The sequence below is a fragment of the Copadichromis virginalis genome, linkage group LG23 (genome assembly GCF_057382275.1).
Source record: "Copadichromis virginalis isolate Kocher_CV1m ecotype Utaka linkage group LG23, C_Virginalis_male_GT1.1, whole genome shotgun sequence".
Lineage (NCBI taxonomy): Eukaryota > Metazoa > Chordata > Actinopteri > Cichliformes > Cichlidae > Copadichromis > Copadichromis virginalis.
In genome coordinates, this window is record NC_140639.1 from 16,206,957 (window position 1) to 16,228,451 (window position 21,495).

Consider the following 21,495-nt stretch of genomic DNA (forward strand, 5'->3'; position numbering starts at 1 on the left):
ATCCCTTGTTAATTTCTGATTGAAATAACTGCGATTTACCAAAATTTTCGAAACACTTAGTTCAATTTCATTAGACAGATCCGGAGTGAGAACCATCAAACCTGTAGAATCAACAAATCACTTAAACAAAATCTGTCAGATAAACTAAAGTTGGCTAAAAGATCTAAACAAGCATCATATTAAAGCCACTGACATCTATCAGTGTGGAAAAGCCAAATCTAAGGCTTTGTGACTCCATCAAACCACAGGGAGAGTCATTATCCACAAATAGAGAAACTTGGAACAGTGGTGAACCATCCCAGGAGAGGCCAGCTCTAAGAGCACACCAATGACTCATCCAGGAGGTCACAAAAGAACATCGCTGAAAGAACTGAAGGCCTCACTTGCCTTTGTTAAGAACAGAGTTCATAATTCAACAATCAGAAAAAGTCCAGGCAAAAATGCCACCCATGGGAGATTTCCAAGGTGAAAACCACCACCGGCCAAAAAGAACAAAGGCTCGTTTCACATTTGAGCCTTTGTGTATGCAGTTTGAATCCTGCTACATCTGGCGTAAAACTAAAACTGCATTGTCTGATGTGTGCAGAATTATATAATGTTTTTTGCAGCTACCGTGTGCCACTGCATACGATTTAATCAATGTAAGCACGGTGGATTGCTGTGCAAAATAGCACTACCCTCTGGCGTGGCAATGCTGCAGATTTATGGACGTGAGTCACGCTGCCTTCAAAATGCTGCGGGGACCAAGTAAGAGAAACTTTTTATGCAGTATAAAGCTGCTGTGGACAACAGTAACAATCACTCAAATTAATATATGGATCAATATACTGGCAGTCCTGATTTAACCACATTAAACATTAATATTTGATCCCTTTAAAGAAATCTACTGGTTCAGTAATGCTTAATTAAAATAGTTTATATCGGAGTCTCTACATAAAAATGGATTTCACATCACCAGCTTCTCTCAGTGCACAGAAATAAAGCTATAATATCTGCAGAAATGGGGACTGTCATCATGTGTTGGGGACTGCGTGTCGCTTAAAAAAAATCCAAGATCAATTGTGTGACCCAAGATGAGCTAGTTACGCTAATCTGCACGGTTCAGTTCTTCGAAGCCACAAGAGAATTAGATTAGCCAAGCTGGATTCAATCATCCAAGATGACTCAGCACTCTTGTGGTCACTGCCTGAGGGAAATATATCAATACTGGAAACCATCATCAGCAACACTGTGATTGGAGGAAGAATGAACGGTAAGGTTAAAAGTTAGAAGAGCTTCTAGGGGGGTTAAAGAGAGATAACAGATGTTTTACACACGAGTAGAAATCAAAAAAAGCAACAAAAATAAAAACATGTATGAGAAGCAAAAAGGCATCAAGTTTAATGCATTAGTAATCAATACTCCTGAAATTTTCAATGTACTTTTCTACTGCAGCAGAGGAGTCATCAGAAAAGAAAACTACATTACACTCCTCAGCTTCCATGCTCTAAAAGGGCATTAAAGTCATTCGTAAAAATCAACCTTAAGAGAATAAGACTCAGAGAAACTGAATAGCATGAAGTTCCAAAAGCACACAGCAATGAGACGTATTTGTGTGCAATAAAGATCTTATTTCTTAATATTCAGAACAAGTAGCGGCACACTGAGGAGCTGGGAATTCACAAAATATTTAAACAGGTGTGTTGGATTTTTCAGCAGAACTTAATGGGCCGCAGAGCGATTAATGTTCTCTGTCCTTTTAAAGCAAAAGTGAAGAGGGAAAACGAGCTTAGTGTACACACTGATAATATTAATCTCTTCCTCTGAGGACTCCAAGGATAGAGCAGAGTCGACTTCTGAGGTAAAATAAGCTCACTGGACGCTTCTGCTGTTTGTGTATCACTCATCTCATAGTGTTACGTTATTTTGTGGGTAATTGGCAGAAAATACCACACTTTCCTCCTAATATGAAAGGTAATACATTACATGTGAATGTAGTCCCTTTCAGCTGAAGCAGGACTTCTCTAAAGGACAAGGTGGAGGATCACGATGCACACTGTTTGTCCCCTTGAAATATTCCTTCCGATGCACCAGTCGCGGCTCGGTGATGCCTGTGAAGTCCTTCGCTTAATCTTGCTCTCAGGAAATTCTGACCTGATGCTGGTGTGACAACCAATCATCAAATGATTCAAAGAGCCTTTGACATAATTTGCAAGCAAATTTTGCGCAGTAGTGACGGGAGAAGGGAGATGAGATAACGCGATCCTGCTGTCGGCCAAAAATGCAAAAATGTAAGCACATTAAATTTCATTACATCAAACCAACAATGCAAAACTGTATGTCTGTTTTTTTTTTAGATTTATCATGAATTATATAAGTGCTATTTCATCACGGCTATACATATTCTCAACGTATTTGATTATCCTTGTTGACAAAAATCTGAATTTTAAACCAAGTTACCAACAGTTGTTTTTGCACAGGAAGAAAAATGTAAACATGAGGATTCTATTGCAATTCATCAAATCACCTTTTAAACTTTTACAGTTAAATGCACACAGCATTTCCCTTTGTTCTAATTAGGATATGTGATTTTACAGAAACTAAATAGAATTGCCTACATAAATTATTATTTCATTTGAATTATCAAATATATGATTGCTGTACAAACCTTTTCAATCTGTAAAGTTTGCAAATTACGTACTGCAAATTAGGGCGTAAGATGTTACATCTGTGCTAACAAGTCACTGTGTGACTGTGCCACACATGACAACGTTTATACTGTCATGTTACTCTAATTTCAACCACAGCCCAAGGCAACCGTCTCAGCTAGGAACCTTTTAATGAGCTGTCAGTCTGAAAATGCAGCCGTTTCACAAAGAATGAGTCGATCCAAAAGCTTTGTGAATAAAAGGGACCACAAGTTATTTGCTCATTTATAGCTCCATATTTTTGTTAATCTTTGTCTACTAGAGTAGCTTAATATGATTTACAGTTCAAAGTAATCTTTAAAAAAAAAAAAAAAATCTCATACAAGGCAACCCCTCAGTCTATCCACTGTTTGAAACAAGCTGTTCTAGCATCTCTGCTTTTAAACCTGGAACTGAGTGCATGAAAACCTGATCCATAAAACACCATACAGTTCTGAGAGTATTAATCTGTGTCCACACTGGAAGCGATCAATGGCAGCACATAGAAAGTCATTCAGAGTCACGTGGGTCCAAGAAGTGACCCTAAGGTGAGCGATTGATAAGACTAGCATTGAAAGGGCAGTATATCAGTGATCGGCATATGATGGACCCCCAGTAAATACATTAGATGGTTACCCTGGCAACCAGAGCCTGGTAGCTAGCAACCAAACATCAGCTTCAAAGTGATATCTGGTGGGGACAGCTGTAGTATGATCGAGTAACAGTTGAATTTTGGGTTTCCCATTGTCAGCACATGCGCCACAAGTCTGAAAAATATTATCCGACTCTGCACTGACCCACTGCAAAGACTTGTGCATCAGCTCTAGACATAAATCACAAGATCTAATAAGGAAGAATTGTTAATATTATAATATGTCAATATGCTATAGCACTGGTTATTAAACTTTGGTGCCCAAGTCCTATTTGTATTCATTATAGCCAAAAATAGCCTCTATGCCATCTGGCATGCTATCATTCTTTGGATTTAATTGTTAGATGACGGCACATTTAAAAGCCCATTTGCAACATCTGGACCTAGCATGACACTTTTTGCACGAGTGACATCATGGGATGAGGCTCTAGATGACCTCCATCAGCTGGTCAGGTATTTTCACACTGCCTAAACAGAAATACTGTCTGTCTGTTCAGATGCAGCACTCTTCTGAAGTAGTTTGTCTCAGAGGGAATATTCGATTACCAAGAATCTCTTTAACTCTCTTGGTATAATGTTAGCATTAGCCAAGGACTCCCCAAAGATGACACACTCAGGTTAAGAGAACTGATGCAGTTAGTAAATAAATGAGTTTTTGTGCAGTCATGTATTGTGATAATAACATATGGTTGTCAGAAAATGTCACAGCACACCTGAAAATGCCTCAGTGCACTTTAGTCATGACTCAGCATATTATTTGGAACCATATGTTCTTTAACATATATTTGAGAACTGGTGAAATTTCTCTGAAATAATCATTATATTTCTGCAATAATTCAAACTACACTAATATCTCAATTATGATATAAACAAACTGATACACTTCATTAATCTTGGTATCATGCTGAATAAAATAAAGCTATTTCCAGTCATAAAAACTACACAAATGGTGATGCCAGACACATTAAGACTCTTAATCTCACAAGGCATTGGTGTGCCCACTAAATGTGCTATTATTAGTGATAAACATGGCCGGCCAAAAGGCCGAATCAAGCCTCTGATGTGGATTTCCACTTGGATTGTCAAAGTTTTTAAAGTTTGGTGGAAATGAGCCTGATAATCCTTCAGGATATGAGTGGTCTTTGAAGATTTTTAAAACCAAACGGCAGGCTGTGAAACAGAAGACAAATCACAAGTTCTTTGTTTGAAACCAAAGGCCGTAAAGTTCAGCTGCAGAGAGAGAGAGAAAGCCAGTCACGAACAAGCAAGTTTTCTCCTCTCTCTGCGGCACTGACTGTTGGTCTCTTTGAATCGGCAGTGCCGAGTGCAGCTCTGAGAGATTTATCCATTCATTTGTTGTGGCTACGCTCGAATGCACCCAACAACACACCATTTCTATTTTATTCTACTAGTCTTTCACTCTGCAGGGTGGCTCAACAGAATTATGTCCCCAACGATAATTATCAATCAAAATTATGGTCTGAAAAATGGAGGCAGAGGAAATTGCTTACCAGGACGTCAAGCAGGAACAGGACCCCCAAAAGAAGTAGTGTGATAAGTGAGAGTGGTGAAAGAGAGCAAAGGGGAGAGAGCAGATTTGCATTCGTGCAGTAAAAGAGCGTTTTACCACCACACAACTTATAGTAACCAAGAGAAGTAGACTTTAAGCTTTTAAGAAACAAATAAGGTCAATTCATGGGCATTACATTAACTTTTGAGTTCAGCTCCAGCTGAGCTTTCAAATACTGGGAAATGTTTAAACCTTCAGCAGCATAGTGACATATGGGATTTAAAGAAAGCAATAACTCTTTTTAAAGGACGCGTTCAGTTAATTTGTTTTTCTAAGTCCCACATCAGTTTGAGGCAATGATTTATCCAGATCTCATTTCAGTGTGGGAGAAACTGCAAAAAAGAGTTAGCTACACACCTGAAAGGAGACAAATCATTTAAACTGAAAAACGCTATCTTTGCTGTAGCATTTCATCTGTTTCAAAGTAAAATGACTGCAGTTTGTTCCATTGTCTCTAAATGGAAACTGTTCATTTGTCCAATACGTTTTCTAAAACTAAAGGGCAAATGGACTGATTCTTATATAGTGGTTTTTTACTCCCCTGGAGCATTCAAAGCAGTTTATATGGCTTGTTCATACATATTTTTGTGCTTAACATTCACACTTTCATGGATGCATCCGGAGAGCAAGTTGGGTTTAGTATCTTATCCATGGACATTTAGTATGCAGATTGGAGCATCCAGGGACTGAACCACCAACGTTAGCAGATGACCTGCCCTACCTCCTGACTACAGCCACCCCGTGGCACCATAAGCAAGGACACAAATTACTGCATTCACTTAATTGAGAATTCTCTCCAAGTTCCAGTCATCCTGGAACCTCGAGAGCTTTTGCATCTTTTTACCTTCCTCTTAACTTTCCATTAATGCACCTCGACGCAGCGCTTTGCAAACAGTCAGGCTTTTCAGCAATGACCCTCCGCTGCTTACCCTTCTCACGGAGGGTGTCGATGCTCATTATCTGAATAACTATGCCTGCAGTCTTTCCCATGAGTGTAGTTGCATGTACAAAACTAGACAGATACATAGTACCTATACTGTAAATAGCAACCTAACTTAACTGATTGGGACCTGATGAATGTAAAAACAAAGACTTACCAGATTTTCATTTTTGACCTGATTTTTGTTTTTGAGAAAAATGACATATGAGGACATTTCTTTTAATTTCATTAGAACAGTGGCAGTATAACATCCTTGTAAGTGAATATCAGGCCCTTGTAGAGCTAAATTTAGTATTTTGGTCTAGACCAGCGGTCCCCAACCCCTGGGCCTCGGACCGGTATACCGGTCCATGAGTCGTTTGGTACCGGGCCGCGAGAGTTGAGGCTCAGGTGTGAAATGTTTGGTTTTCAGCGTTATTTTGTTATCGTTTTTATCGTTAACTCTGTTTTCCTGGGCCTTTTCACGTGTGTTATGAATAAATCTTATTTTTTTCGGTACCGGTACTAGTTTTATTTTGTTGTATTTATCCGCGACACATTAAAGGCCGGTCCATGAAAAATATTGTCGGGCATAAACCGGTCCGTGGCGCAAAACAGGTTGGAGACCGCTGGTCTAGACAACCCAAACTGTGATGTCAGGTCCTAGGAAGTTACAACTAAAATGGCTCGTATGTGTTAGTTTTTGTGTAAAAAATATATTAAATAAAATGCAAAAAAAACCCTCCTTTCACAATATTCCTAATGTTTGAGATGCAATATATATATGTGTGTGTTGATTAATGTCACTGATACAGTAAGATACCAAGTGTCATCCCTCGGCAAAGGCACAGTCGGACTGCAGTGGCATCTTTTGGCAGGACAACGCACCCAGTTACACTACAAAAATGTCTCAGGATTACAGCTCGATCAGACCGAGCCCCAAATTTGGCCTCGCCTCCGCATTGCCCGGATCGGATTGAGCATACGTGGGCTGACCAGAGCAATCCTGATACCACAGCCTGATGGACACACTGCAAACGTCCCCATGCCTGATAACACCGTGCACTGTATCGCTGTGTCGATGCCCTGATGTGTCAGAGCTGTTTTATAGTACTGCTCGAGAACACAATTTTCTATGACAAACTGAAGCTGAACTCTCGCAAAAGGACCAAATAAATTTACTTTACCTCTGTGAGAAAGGCCCTCAGACTGCATAAAGTAATCTCAGTGTGACTTATTTCCCATCAGTAAGAGGACTGTAGGCAAAAGAAACATTGTTGGGTGGTGACCTCCAGTAATGGCTGCACTAAACTGGGATCACACGCTTAAAACATAGCCTCTTGGCATGAAGATTTGCAGTGCTGCAAACAATCAGCATTAGCAAACTCTCTTACCGTGCATTTCCTCTCACTCGGGTCTACTGCGAGTCATACTAAGTCAACACGGTGGAGGAAATAACCTCAGTGCTGCATGAAAATGCTTGTTTGTCTGTTCAACAATGCGTTCTGTAACCTGCAGCGACCGGAAAATAATGTAAAAGCCTGTTGTACCCATGTGAAGTATAACACTTAGCTGAGGTGCTATAGGTCTGTAAAAGTGCATTTATAAAACTAAAGGTATAAGCTGAGTTTAGGTTTTTTGCAGCGCACGTGTGTTGACCAAAGGGATCTATATATGTGGAAGGAAAAGCAAACCTGTTTGAAATAACTCTGAAATGTTATCATGATTCAATAAATGGAGCCCCTCTGTGAAAAACCTGTTATTATGGAGCATTATTTTGCCACGCAACACTGCTTTCAGATTCTGGTGTATAGCTTGAACACAAAACAACAAGAATAAAAAAAAAAGAAAAGAAAAAAAATTCTGCCTGAAGCTCATAAATCTTAGAGAAGCATCCCAGAGGAGAGAGACTTATTGTGTGGAGCTGCTGCAAGTTGTTTTGCCAGAAGCCGATCAGTAAAGTACACCAAAGGTCAGATACAACCAATTGTGGGTTGTAGCTCAGTGAAATTTGTCATGGGTGTGCAGAGAGCATCTCATACAGCAGTGATACATTGTATTTGCTTAAGTTTCACATGTGTTCGCCTTGCCAAACCCAATTATTTCCAGATCGGAATTTCCAGATTTGATTGATTTTGCGCCGTGCATACCCGCCTCACTTTGTTTTAAGCTGTAGTGCCAGCACACATGAAAATGTGCCGTTAAAGGAGATACGATCAAGCACTGAAACATAGAAGAAAAGAAGACAGAAATGAGCCTGAGAGGCAGATTTAAAAAAACAATAGGGAGAGATGGAGTATCCTGACCTTTACAGCAGTGCTTAGTTATATCCTAGACTGCCCATAAGGCAAGCAGATAAAATGAAATTGGCAGAGTGCTCTTTTAAATTTCTCCATTTTTTCCCCTTAATAAAAAGTTGACTTTTTTCACAAATGGACGGGATGACACACACTGTGAGATACGACCAGATTTCCTCAGGTAATACTCTGGGAGAATATATTTCTGTTGTGCTGGGTGAAGAACAAAATTAACCACGCAGTGGCTGCCTACATTACTCACTATGTTTACAGACTTATTTACTGAGTAGAGGGAAGTTAAATACCAGTTTAAATATACACCAGGTGCAGTGTGACTCCAAACTCCATCCTGTTGAGGCTTGTTTCTCTGTCGCGAGAAGGAAAGGGCACACTAAACATTCTTCCTAAATGCAACTGACTCTTCAGCTGCAAAGTGGGGGTTCAATAGACAGTGAAGGGTCTGTGCTCTCTGGTGCATTTCGAGTCCTTTGTGGATGGTTATTTTGCCAGATGGCCTTCTTAAACTCTGGGCCACCGTCCTTGCTGCTGCTGCTTTTACTCTTTGCTCTCTTCAAACGTCTGCTGAAGGTCTCAGAGGATCCCACCTTCAGAGCCAGCGTATGTGACCCTGAAGTGGTCATATGTGACCATCTGGCCATAATACCCTATGTCAATCATACTGGATCGTATACAGCTTTAACAGTTGACATTTGACATATGGCTTAAATCATTCTTTCTGAACTATTTCATTCTTTCTTAGGAAGACAGCCTTGCAGCCACTTATTCCTTACCTATGCGGAATTACCCAGTAAAAGCTTATTTGCTATAACTACTAGCAAAATTATAATAAACGACAAAGACTTTAAGCTTAATGATGATTGTGCCTAAAAGATCCTGCACAGTTTCCTTCCTCAATAGTACCTGACCCTCAACCAGGTTGAGAGTAGGTTGTGGGCAGGTTGTGGTCATTGTTCACAGAAATAGTCCAGCACCCTGTTGTGCTCTCTGGGTGATAATACACCAGATGGTCTTCTGGGGGAAGATAATTTCTATAGTTAATGGTTAAGAAGCAGCAAAAGTGCCAATTGCTTGCCTTACATTTTAGTAAGTACTGAAAAAGCAATTTATTTCCACATAGACTGCAAAAGAAAGGGAAGGAGCTAAAGGATAATTAAATATAAATAGAGCTATAGCTTATAACTCTTAACCGACTGGAAAGTCTATCCATGCTTCTTTGTTAATCTCTTATTCTTCCAAGGTTGCAGTATGGCTGGACCATATCCCAACTGACATTGTGCTCAAGTCAAGGAACCCTGGAGCCTGGACTGGATGCCAGTCCATCACAGAGCTAAGAGAGAGGCCTACATACAGTCAACTTAGAATCCTCAATTAACCTGGCATACATGTCAGAATTGAAACCACAGCACCTTTTTTTTTTTTTTTGGATGAACTGAAGCTCTGCCATCACGTAATGTCGCATACTGCTGTTTCTGATGTCATTTAAAGAAAAAAAAAAAAAAAAAAAAAAAAAAAAAAAGAAACCACAGCACCTGAAAAACTTCCTTTTTCAGACCACAGTTCTAACCATGATATGACTGTGCCAACCAATATCTGGAAAGGAATAAAGAATCAAAGATCAAATAATGAGTAAAGTGCTCACCAGAGGATGTTGAGCACAGTGCAGGTTGTCAGACCTCCAATCACTGCTCTCCGAAACCACAGGATCTAAAGATGAAGACAAGAGAACACGATAACCAACATCCGGCTCAAGCAGCGTAACAGGAGAACATTGTGGAACAATTGCACTACGTAATCACATAACTGCACAGGTGATAATACAGAGTTCCTCAAAAGCAAACTTAGTTGCTACTATTCCAGTCGTGCACTTCATCTAAATGATGCTTAGGCAAACTGATCAGTGGCAGAGAGAGAGCATCTTTGTGGGTCTGACTCTTTGTATATGGGCCGTGGATGTGACATGGCAGTTTTACTGTATCACAAGAAATAAAAATTTAATTACCTAGTACTGTCCTCATGGTTAAGAACTTCTCGTTTGGATTTAAATTGACCTATTGTTATAAAACCTCACTTCATTTTTCATTTTTAAAACCTTTTTTTGGCCTGATTTAAAAGGTATTTAACTGTAACTGTAAATATCATGTAATAACAACTGCATGTAACCATGTAATTGCCACCCATGAATTAAGAAGGGGCAGCTTTTATAAATAACATGCTTAAAAAAGCTGATACACACCTCTGGCATAACTAACTATTTTAGTAAATGACATTTTTTTCCATACATGCATTTCTAAAAATGTAGTTATTTTAGGTTGAAACACAATATAAATGCTTCAAAATTTTTTATATACCTTTATATTTTTTAATTTTCTCTTTCAATATGATCTTTTATAAAACAAAAATATTGTTAGTTATATATTTGTATATATATTTTTATATGACTCCAACTTAGATGCTAGCCTCTGTAGTCATGCAGGTGCTTGTTTATATGAACGATTCCATGTTATTCTGACAATGGCTTTGAAACATTACGGCAGCAAAATGCAGGCCTGTAGTCAGGAACCCTGTGATATGAAGATATTTACATCAGGATACTTTTTTCATTTCAGAGTAGCAAGTGTGTTTCTATTCTGTCTTTATGTATATTTTCAATTGGAGGATTTTGGAATGGCAACAAAGTTATATGGCATATCTCCACTTATGAAGAATGGAAAAAGCAATCAATCTGCATCTTCTGTACCTGGTTTTCTAGACGTGTAGTAAATGAATAGAATTTCTCATGTTATTTTTTGTTAATCACTAAGCCCTTTTACTCTTATTTATTTATATTAATAAATGCTTTTGCATGTGTCCAGATGATAGTCTGAGACAGGAGCTTGGTCAATAAAAGACTAGACTGTGTGGCTGGGAAAGAGCCGTGACCTAACAGCATTACTTCTGACCTGACCAATAAAGACTGACCCATCCTGCAGGTAGGGTTAGTGGCCTATCAGAAATGGTGAGATACAGAAAAAGAAACCTGAATTTTTCCTTCCACAAACAATACCTATCAAGAATTCTTTATTTTGAGACCTGGGGTCTAGTTTCCCGTCATTCTGTATGGAAGTGGGCAAAACTCTCAGCCGACTGTTATTCTGCATACACCACAATCTGCAGTGCATGCCTTTTAAACAGCAGAGAGACCGGCTGGAGGCAGTTTTCCTTCCTCTCGTAACACTCAATAGGAGATACTGGAAATACGACATTTGATTTAAGCGATTGAGTTTAACTGTTTTTTTCTTATATGCCATTTGGCACATGACCCTTGTAGTAGGAAGCCCGGCAAAGCTGTTTAATGTCCAACCTGAGCGTGCCAGACACCTGCATTTCCAAATGCACCATCATGAAGGTAACATCTCAAAATTTCAGGGCTGCAAAGCATATGTCTGGACCGTACTGGGGCCAGCTTACTGTGCATCCAATATCTAGATGCATGCAAAGTCATATATTAACATAAAATCAGAGTAAAACAGCTTAGTGTTGTGAAATGATTTTAAAAGGAATAAAATAATGGAGCAATTTGTGTCCCGATTATGACAGTGGGTCGACTCCAAACACTTCTATCTGATGCAAAATAGGCTTGATGAGTAAGGTCTCACAATAACTTAATATTTCTTTAATATTTCTACATGAACTGTTTGCATCAGCGTTAATTAAGGAGTTGAGATGTTCCAATTATCTAGTTAATCTAAGGAACACTTTGTTGTCAAACCTTTCTGCTTCAGTGCTGGAGCTTAATACCAGGAGCCATCAGTAGAATAATAATATGGTTGACCACCTGTGTAAGAGCCTTTCAGTCCTAATTCTTCTCCGAAATTCTAGTTTATTTCTCACAGTGATGCCCGTCTCTCGCTCTCTCTTTCTACGACCAACTCATGTTGAAGAATACGAACACAGTGCTTCCCAAGCCATTTCTGAATTCAGTACACTGAGTCCACAGATCAGCGGGTAGTGCCAGGTGCAGTCCTAAGATTAGATTTACCTGTGTTCTGTTGTGTGAGATCTGTGAGAAAAGCAGAGGCATCACGTTTACAATCCCACCTGTCAAGACCAAAAACAGAGCAGCGCGTCATTCATATGATACCTCCGTCTGTAATCTGTGGGCTTTTTTACTGTTCCTCAGCACAAAAATGTTGATATTCAATATGAGAAGGGAGGCACAGAAAATACCCAAATAGGTTTCCAGATATCACTGCTTGAAATAAAAACATCCCAACAGTATTAACTTAGTAAGGAAGCAAAACGAAATTATGGAAATACTGGTATCATGAATCCCACCTTCTTTTATTAGCATTTTAAACATTTTTTTGTCAGAAACTTTAGTTTAAATTCAAGCAACTCAAAAATTAAGCAGAAAATATAAAGCTGAAAGTGTCAAAAGCTGTAGTTCATTGAGAGGCCTCTGGTTCCAAAAGTGAGTCCGGTCCTCTAGATTCCCATTTTAAAATGCACATTTTACAGTAAAAGAAACTATGTTCTATATTTGGTTCAACTTCACATTTAACGACAGCTGTACAGCATTTATTAAGGCTTAGTTTGCATTATAAGGGGCGTGGCCATGTCAGATAGCTAGAGCAGCTCCCAAAGCTACCATGTGATTGGCTTATGCTCACTAAATATTTCATCATGAGAAGCAGCAGATATGTTGGGTCCATTTTTTGGAAAACTTAATTTCTGAAGATCTGAAGATTTGTCTTTGCAATTATGGTATTTTGTTTCTATATTAGCCAAATCAAGCGCTGTCACCAAGCTGCAAAAGTTTCCTTGCTTGTTTGCAGTTCAGTTCCTCAATATCATGGCACTTTCTCCCTTTAAAATTCCATTTAGAGAAATCAGTCTCCAAAGGTAGCAGAGAAATAGGTCCCACCCTGCTGAGCTGCACCGCATTAGTCTTGGTTTTGGGGGAGTAGTTTTAGAGTTTCAGCATAGTCTGAATGTTGTTTGAGAAGCTTTTAAAATCCTGACCGGATTTCAGAAGAAAAAGTAATCCATTTTTAATCTTGGGAAAATGATTTACAGTTGTTCTGTATACTGTTCCACACAACTAGCAGTGACAAACTGCAAAGCAGCTGTCATAGCTGGCAGTTTGCATGTTCAAATGGCTCTCTGAAGTAATGGAAGCGGGTAGGAAGTACAGTCAGAGCTGTCACAGAGATGCTAATGAAACAGAGCAATCACCCCTTAGCCTGCCACAGCTGATGTGTTGCAGTTACTTCAGGAAGTCAGAGTACTCGCTGGTACCCAAACGCGCGCGCGCACACACACACACACACACACACACACACACACACACACACACACACACACACACACACACACACGACTCTCCATCCAGCTACCTCCATCTGTTAAGTGAGTCTTAACAGTTGTTCTGACTGAGCTTGCTCTAACTTTTGTTAGAATGCATTTTGGGATATTCCACCTTCTGTTTACTTTAGTCTGATATTTAAGGCTGTGCAGCGAAACCGAAGACACTGACTCATCCTCTGAAAATGTGTTTTTGTGAAAGGAGAAGCTTAACATAAAATGTAGTGTAAATGTAAATTGCTGAAGTACTTCAAAGTTTGTCATTGCTTTGTGAATATTTAACACTGTATATAAAGATGGATGAAATTACGCCTTCCCAGAAGTGTTGCCAATATGCGCCCTAAATGGGCACAGGCTTCCTCTTCTAACAACAAGCTGGGATGTGGAGAAGTGGCAAAAATCTGTCTATGCAGACATATCGTTGGGTGGCTGGACAACTAGTAGGTAGTAGTAGTCCAGAATTTGATGGATGCGCTACACAAAGTTCAACACACATCTGTGCCGGGCAGCAGGCAGGACTTTGATGTCTGGGCTCCATCTCCCAGTAATTCCTTAACAGACTTTGGTTTCAAATGACAGCCAATATTGCAGTGTTCATTTCTATTTCTTCCTCACTTCGAACAGTAGGAGAAGATGGCGATGGATCATCCATCTGTACAGTCTGTGGTTTAATGTTACAAAGTGAAGACAGACGGATGAAAAGAAAAAGTTGAAAAGAGTGAAAAAGAGCAGACTGGACATATGGAGGTCACAAAGAGCAAAAATCAGCACAGACTACCATGACGTCACAGATCCATTACTAGCTGGTGCACTAGATTTTTAAAGAAGATTTATAAACAGTTTAATAGATTTGTATTCTAAAGGGAATTAAATCTGTCGACGCTAGATGTTTGTTCCCAAGTTTAAACAACGAACAATCAGAGGGCTGGACTTCAGAAGCAGTGCTTCTTATGTTCTTAATCGCATGTTTAAAAAGAAAATCTTTGATGTAAAGATGAAAGTTTGACTTTTCCAGCACTTTTATTGTTTGTATCATTTGACTGTAGAAAAGAGAGATTACAAAAAATGAAAAAAACAAAACAAAAACAAGAACAAGTGATAGAGAAACAGTTTTTGTTTTGGTTGTGTCTATTCTGAATATTTCCCTTCTGTTCGGATGTGCAGGATATGCGAGTATGCCTGCGTGCGTCTCCTCCAGCGTGTTAAATTGGCGATCCTCCAGCTAAATTTTCACTTGGGACAAAGTCACAGCGAGGCAAATCTGGTGAATACGGCAGCTGACAAGCAGACTGTGTTGGTGTGGGTTAAAAAAAACAAACCTAAAAGCACTCTGAGTCAGCACATGATGGCACTCTGCACACACCACAGTTCCCGTTGATTCTTCTGAATGTTCTGCAAATCACTCAAGACGCTACAGTAAATGCCCGTCAGTCCGACTCCGGGGAACAAAGATCAGGGTGAACAACTCGAAAAATGTTCCTGGTTTTGTCCCTTATTTGATGAGCTGCTTTCGTGCTTTAAAACTGGACTTTTCCACTGAAACTATTGAAAACTGCTCATCCTGGCCCACCTCATAGTTTTCTAGTATTATAACAATCCTAGTTTGTAAGATGACCTTGAACAATAAATTGACCAAATATAAATTAGATAAGGTTCGTGATTTTTATGGTTCTGTTCCCAAATTCTGGGAATAACATTGAGCTGACAAGATCTACTTGGTGCAACTGTAGATTTGGCGTCCCTGCCAACTGTTATATCTGAAAAGACCAGAGGCTTTTCTTTTGTATTTCCTCTATTGAAAGAGATATTTGCACTTTCACAATTTTCTGGAAAACTGAATCAAGTAAGGTCTTCCCAGCTATACTGAAATGAGCAATTCCCTGTTGCACATATGACTTGGCTCACTATTATTTATGTTGCTATGTCTGTAAAGTCTCATTCTTCAGTGTATCTTTGCAGTAAAGAGAGACAAGAGTAAGTGGTGAAACAGCAGTGAAGTCAAATGATCAGTCAGAATTCAAATAGTCAGCCTGTGCAAACAGTAGCTTTGCACACATCAGGTGCAGTACTGGGCAAAAGTTTTGAGCTGGCTCTGATTTCTTTATATTTTCCTTGGAAATAGCATTAGAGGAACAAGTCTTAAAGATACATCTACTCCAAGTATTCATAATACAGTCTGAGGATCATGCAAACTGTGGGAGAAACCACAAGATGGGGTTCTGCCAGGAGTTCAAAGGTATGCTTTGGTTACACTTGAAGCCCATTTAAATAACTTGTTTTCTCATTTCTTAGGAGATCTGTTCATGTAATGAAATTCCAATTTTGGTAGCAGCTGGAATGGAAAGTCAGACCGTCATTATCTTCAACATCCTTTGCAGTACAACAGACTGGAAAAGGGCCACAAAGACACAATGATAAAAAGAAGAAGACAAAAAAAAGGAAGACTGTGAGCTTTATTGCACAAAGCTGAAGCTTACCCAGAGCCACTGTGCCCATTAGGAAAGGTTTTCCCATCTGACTGAAGTCACTGCTGCTCTGAAGGCCGACCTCTGACCCCACTGCAAATGTCACAGCCACCTGAGAGACACACAGACGAGTTCACACACACAGGCCTTCTGTTACATCTCAGGCAGTATATTTTTCCCTAGTTCTAAATAAAAGAAGAGAAACATCAAGTTTTTCTTTGTGCAGGAAGATAATTAATTCTTCCACCGTAACACAACCGAGACAGGACAGTTACATAAAAAAAAACAACAACATTCATTTCTTACTTCTAAAACAAGTTATGTATAAGCACTTTGGGTGACTTGTTATGGTGCACCTGCCCCGCTGTAGGTACCAAAGCACTTTTTAATCTCTTAAACTTGCGAACCCTGGAGAGATAGCAGGTTGGAAGTTTATATTGACATCGAGTGAAACAACTCTGCTATCTAACAAACTTTCAGCATTGCTGTTAGTTTCTCATGCTGACACCACAACATGTGCAAAGGGAAAAAAAAACACAAACATATGAAGAGCACCAACATTTCATCAGCAATCAGACAAGCAAAGCTGTGCAAATTATGACATTTTTTTGTGTGTGTTAGTCATACTTCCCATCTAATATTTCAGATGCTATCAACTGTTTCTAAATTGCAAAAATACTTTAGGGCAAATTTACCACACAGCCCAAATTAGTAGGTTGGAAACATCTGGGGTTGATCTACTAGTAATATGCCAAATTATGAACTGAGGTGTACCAGTAATGACCAAGGCACTTTAAGAAGACCACAAAAATTGCATGGAGCCACGAACAAGAAGAACTGTGTCAGGAACCGAGACTGTGCTGGCAACACATATTCAGCTTGTAACTCGCCATCCAACAAAATACTCCAAGCGTACGTTTCCTGAATGAGTTTTTCTTGGAAAACAGCAGAGCAGCACAGACTGAGAGAGACAGGAAAAGAAAAAAAAATCTGCAGTATAATTGGAGGTCTTAGTGGACAAATTGAACAATTTTAGTAACATCAAATTTGCAATGTCCAGCCTGGCCACAAAAGGGACGCATGAAACACGACTGAGGGCAGTGTGACTGCAGCAGAAGGAAATTTCTAAAAGGATATCACAAAATTACAACAGCAATGGATGACTTGAAGTGACACAAGTAGTAAATAGTCATTTTTTCTACTTTCACACAGCCCGTGTAGACTAATGTCTTTTTTCCAAACCAAGTTTAGCAAGCTGGAGGTCTGTGGTTCTGATGAAGTCATTTTCTGGCCTGAACAATAAGCCTCTTGCTAGTTTTCTTGCAGTTATGGGACAGCATTTGAAATAGTTATAATCGCGACAGATCATCACTACATTATCAGTAGTGTTAAAGCACTGGAACTTGTTTTTTCAAAATATCCAGACTATACCTGTAAGCATCTCAGAATAGTTTAGACAGGGGTGTCCAACTCCAGGCCTTGAGGGCCGGTGTCCTGCAGGTTTTAGATATCACCCTGGGCCAGCACACCAGAATCAAATGATTAGTTCAATACCAGGCCTCAGGCCACTTCAAGATATGTTGAGGAGGTAATTTAGCCATTTAAATCAACTGTGTTGGATCAAGGACACATCTAAAACCTGCAGGACACCAGCCTTGAGGCCTGGAGTTGGACACCCCTGGTTTAGAGCATTTGCACAGCCTTCCTCATAGTCATCCCAACTCATCAGAAGTCAGTCACCTCTTCCTTTGCTGGTTTTGAACAGTTTTATTCTTCTTAATAATGGCCTATTAAATGTAGACCAAGTGTAAAATGTAAAAAGTGTATAGATAAGAAAATATGAAAAGCATTGATATTTCAAGTTGGACAACAGACAGAGATTTCTTTTATTATATTAAGATTTTAGAATTATGCTACATGATAAAAAAGCATAACTTATCATGTTTATAATCACACCACAGACATGTCGTATGAGCCATGTAATACATACAGTGAATGCATATGTTTTATACATTTCTCCCCCCACATGTGGCCTGAGGGACACAGGATAAAGACTAAAACACAAATCTCAGCAGATTCTTTTGCGTTTATATTGTTCTATGTTTTGAAGTAGTGTGTAATGAATGCTCAGTATCGGTGCTGTGATTACAGGCTGTGAATTCTGAAAATGTGTGATTCTGACCACAGATGAAGCTGTTTTGTTGTGCTGGTTTGATTGTTTGGGAACACTTTGAGTTTTGTGAATGTAGTTTGAAAATTGAACTTGATGTTTACAGTTTAGAGAAGAGGGTGGAAGGTTTCAAGAAATGCGTCTTTGCAATCGTGAAAAAACTGTAACCCAGAAATAAAGAGTTGAATTGAGAACTGTCCACATTTGAAAGAAATGAGCTGGTTCAGTTTTTCCAGCGCTGACCGTAACCGCCAACATAACAGAGCGCTCATAAAGAAAGTGTACAGAGCACACTTTGTGCTGAATCAAGCTGGAGGGTAGGCTTTGACTTGATCTTTCATCCCTCCTCAAAGATGTTGTGCCGACATGACTCACTTGTTGACTTTGATTTTTAGGTTACATTGTGCTGTGTGATGCTTTCAGCAACACTCCAGTTTTGGCCTTTGGCTTTTTGAAGTACACAATATTTGCAGTATGCAAATATCGACTCCACAGAGAACAGCTGTAGTTACTGTACGCAGTATCTAAATTCTCTTACTGACCTTTGGTTATTTTTTCAAGAATGCAAAATACATTAACTTTATCATCAAACCATAAACTTTTACAGTCGCCTCATGCCCTGAAATTCTTTTTCTATATTATGATGTACCATATGCTCAGTGAGGTTTTTATTTGGCCTGAGCCACTTGGTTTTTAAACACAGATGAAATTGCTTTGAGGATATCGTTTGATTATTTTCCCGGAAAAGTCAATCATTCCATGAATGTCGTTTGAAAAATGGGTTTCTTGTTTACCGTTTGGAGTAAAAGATGGAAGGTTTCAATGAAAGAAATTCAAGAACTGAAAAACTTTCTGCAATTTCATGTCAGGCGAGTATTTGTGATGTCTAATTTTCATTTCTGCAGCATCAAACAGGATTTGACAACATTTGTTGACATTTTCCATCTCAGGCTGAGAAAAAGGAGACAAAACCCACGCTGGAAGCTCACCTGACGTGAACAACAATAGTCATATCAGAAATCAGCTTAACATTTCGTAAGATGAGTAAGTGTGATCTGTATGTTGCCAAAACATGAGTGCAAGAGCAACTGGTGTTTTAGTGCACAAAAACACTATGCACTTTTTTTCAAAAGAACAAGGAAGAGGAAATTGGGGTGAAGGAGACCGGTAGTGTTAAAAACAAATGAAAAAAAAAAAATAATAGCAGCAAGTTAATTAGAGGTGAGAAAAAAAAGGGATGGGCTGAAAAGCAAAATGTGGAGAAAGACTAGAAAAAATGGGAAAGAGAGAGGAGGACACAGAACTGGTTTTAATGACTTCGAAGTCCTAGACACATATTTCAGCTGATGCTTTTAGGTTATTTCGTAGTTGTTTGATCTAATGTTAGTCCTAAGAATTAAAAAATTAAAAAAATCTCCCCCTCCTTAGTGACATGGCACCTGACTGTGTCCATGAAAGTAGCATAAGATTATGAAAAATAAATGCGGTTCAAATAAACCTGACCATAAGTTCCATTCAACCTGAGCCTGAGGTTGGGAAGAGTCCCACAGCTCTGGAAAACCTCCTGTGTTGTACCAGTGCCAAAGACTTCACGCCCCAAGGACCTCAACAGCTACAGGCCGGTGGCTCTGACATCCCACCTGATGAAGACCCTGGAGCGGTTGGTCCTGGCTCAGCTTCGGCGCCTAATAAGCTCATCACTGGACCCACTTCAGTTTGCCTACCAGCCCGGCATTGGAGCGGATGATGCCGTCATTCACCTCCTACATCGTTCCCTCGCTCACCTGGAGACCGCTGGAAGCACTGTGAGAATCATGTTCTTTGATTTCTCCAGTGCCTTCAACACCATTCTTCCCTCAGTTCTAAAGGACAAGCTGGTGAACTCTGGAGTGGACCATCACCTCACTACCTGGATCCTGGACTACCTCACCGACCGACCACAGTATGTGAGGACTCAGGGCTGTGTGTCGGACAGGGTCGTCTGCAGTACGGGGGCCCCACAGGGAACGGTTCTGGCTCCGTTCCTCTTCACCATCTACACTGCAGACTTCTCCCACAATTCCACCTGCAGAAGTTCTCTGATGACTCTGCAATAGTCGGCCTCATCACTGATGGGGACGACAAGGAGTACAGAGGTCTGACCCAAGACTTTGTGGACTGGTGCCAGCTGAACTACCTCCAGATCAACGCCAGTAAAACCAAGGAACTGGTGGTAGACTTCCGCAGGCACAAGCATTCTCCACTGCAACCACTGAACATCCAAGGTATGGACATTGAGGCTGTGGACAGCTACAGGTACCTTGGTGTTCATCTGAACAATAGACTGGACTGGACTCATAACTCAGACGCCCTCTACAGGAAAGGGCAGAGCAGGCTGTACCTGCTGCGGAGACTCAGGTCGTTTGGGGTGGAGGGCCCACTCCTGAAGAAATTCTATGACTCTGTTGTGGCTTCTGCTATCTTTTATGGCGTGGTCTGCTGGGGCGGCAGCATCTCTGCTGGGGACAGGAAGAGACTGAACAGGCTGATCCGAAGGGCCAGCTCTGTTCTAGGATGCCCTCTGGACCCAGTGGAGGTGGTGAGTGACAGGAGAACGGCGGCTAAGCTGTCATCCCTGATGGACAACATCTCCCACCCCATGCAGCAGACTGTGACAGCACTGAGCAGCTCCTTCAGTGGGAGACTGCGGCACCCACGGTGTGGGACGGAGAGATTTCGCAGGTCTTTCCTCCCCACTGCTGTCAGACTCCACAATAAAGACTTTAACTGAACAAACACACACATCCATACATATGCAATAATACTAAGTGCAATAATCCTTCTGTCATCGTTGTATTTTTACTCAGTTGTATATAGTATTTGTATTCTATTTTTATCTTATTGTATATTTATTTTATTTTATTCTACTGTATATAGTATTTTATTTTATTCTATTCTGTACAGTTGTGTACTGTATTTATTCTTATTGTATTCTAATTTTTGCCTCATAACTTTTGCACTGTCCACTTCCTGCTGTGACAAAACAAATTTCCCACGTGTGGGACTAATAAAGGTTATCTTATCTTATCTTATCTTAAATTCTGCCTCCTCTCACCCTATCCCTAACATCCTCCTCTGTCACACCAATCCTCTTTTCCTCCTGTCTAGCAGCTCCATCTTCAACATCTTTTGTCCGATACATCAACAAACCCCTTTGTACATGTCCAAAGCATCTGGGCCCTGCCTTTCAAACTAACTTTGTCTCTGAACGACTCAACCATGTACTCATTTTTAATCCCATCCCTCCTGGTCAATCCCACTGAAAATCTTTAGCTTCTTCAACGCCACCACCTCCTGTCTTTCTGTCAGTACAATAGTCTCCAAACCATACATCACAGCAGGTCTCACTACTT

At 40.0% G+C, this 21,495-nt stretch overlaps 1 protein-coding gene across 2 annotated transcripts in view; it reads right to left on the reverse strand.

Annotated features, from left to right (window-relative positions):
* Positions 1 to 21,495, reverse strand: part of LOC146680541 (uncharacterized) — a 91,361-nt gene that overhangs the window by 25,447 nt on the left and 44,419 nt on the right. For both annotated transcript variants that reach the window (XM_085449722.1, XM_085449721.1), the window contains 3 exons: positions 15,946 to 16,045; positions 12,144 to 12,202; positions 9,765 to 9,829 (listed from right to left, as the gene is read on the reverse strand). In XM_085449722.1, the coding sequence (XP_085305848.1) occupies positions 9,765 to 9,829; positions 12,144 to 12,202; positions 15,946 to 16,045 (224 nt within the window). The remainder of the gene's footprint in view (positions 1 to 9,764; positions 9,830 to 12,143; positions 12,203 to 15,945; positions 16,046 to 21,495) is intronic.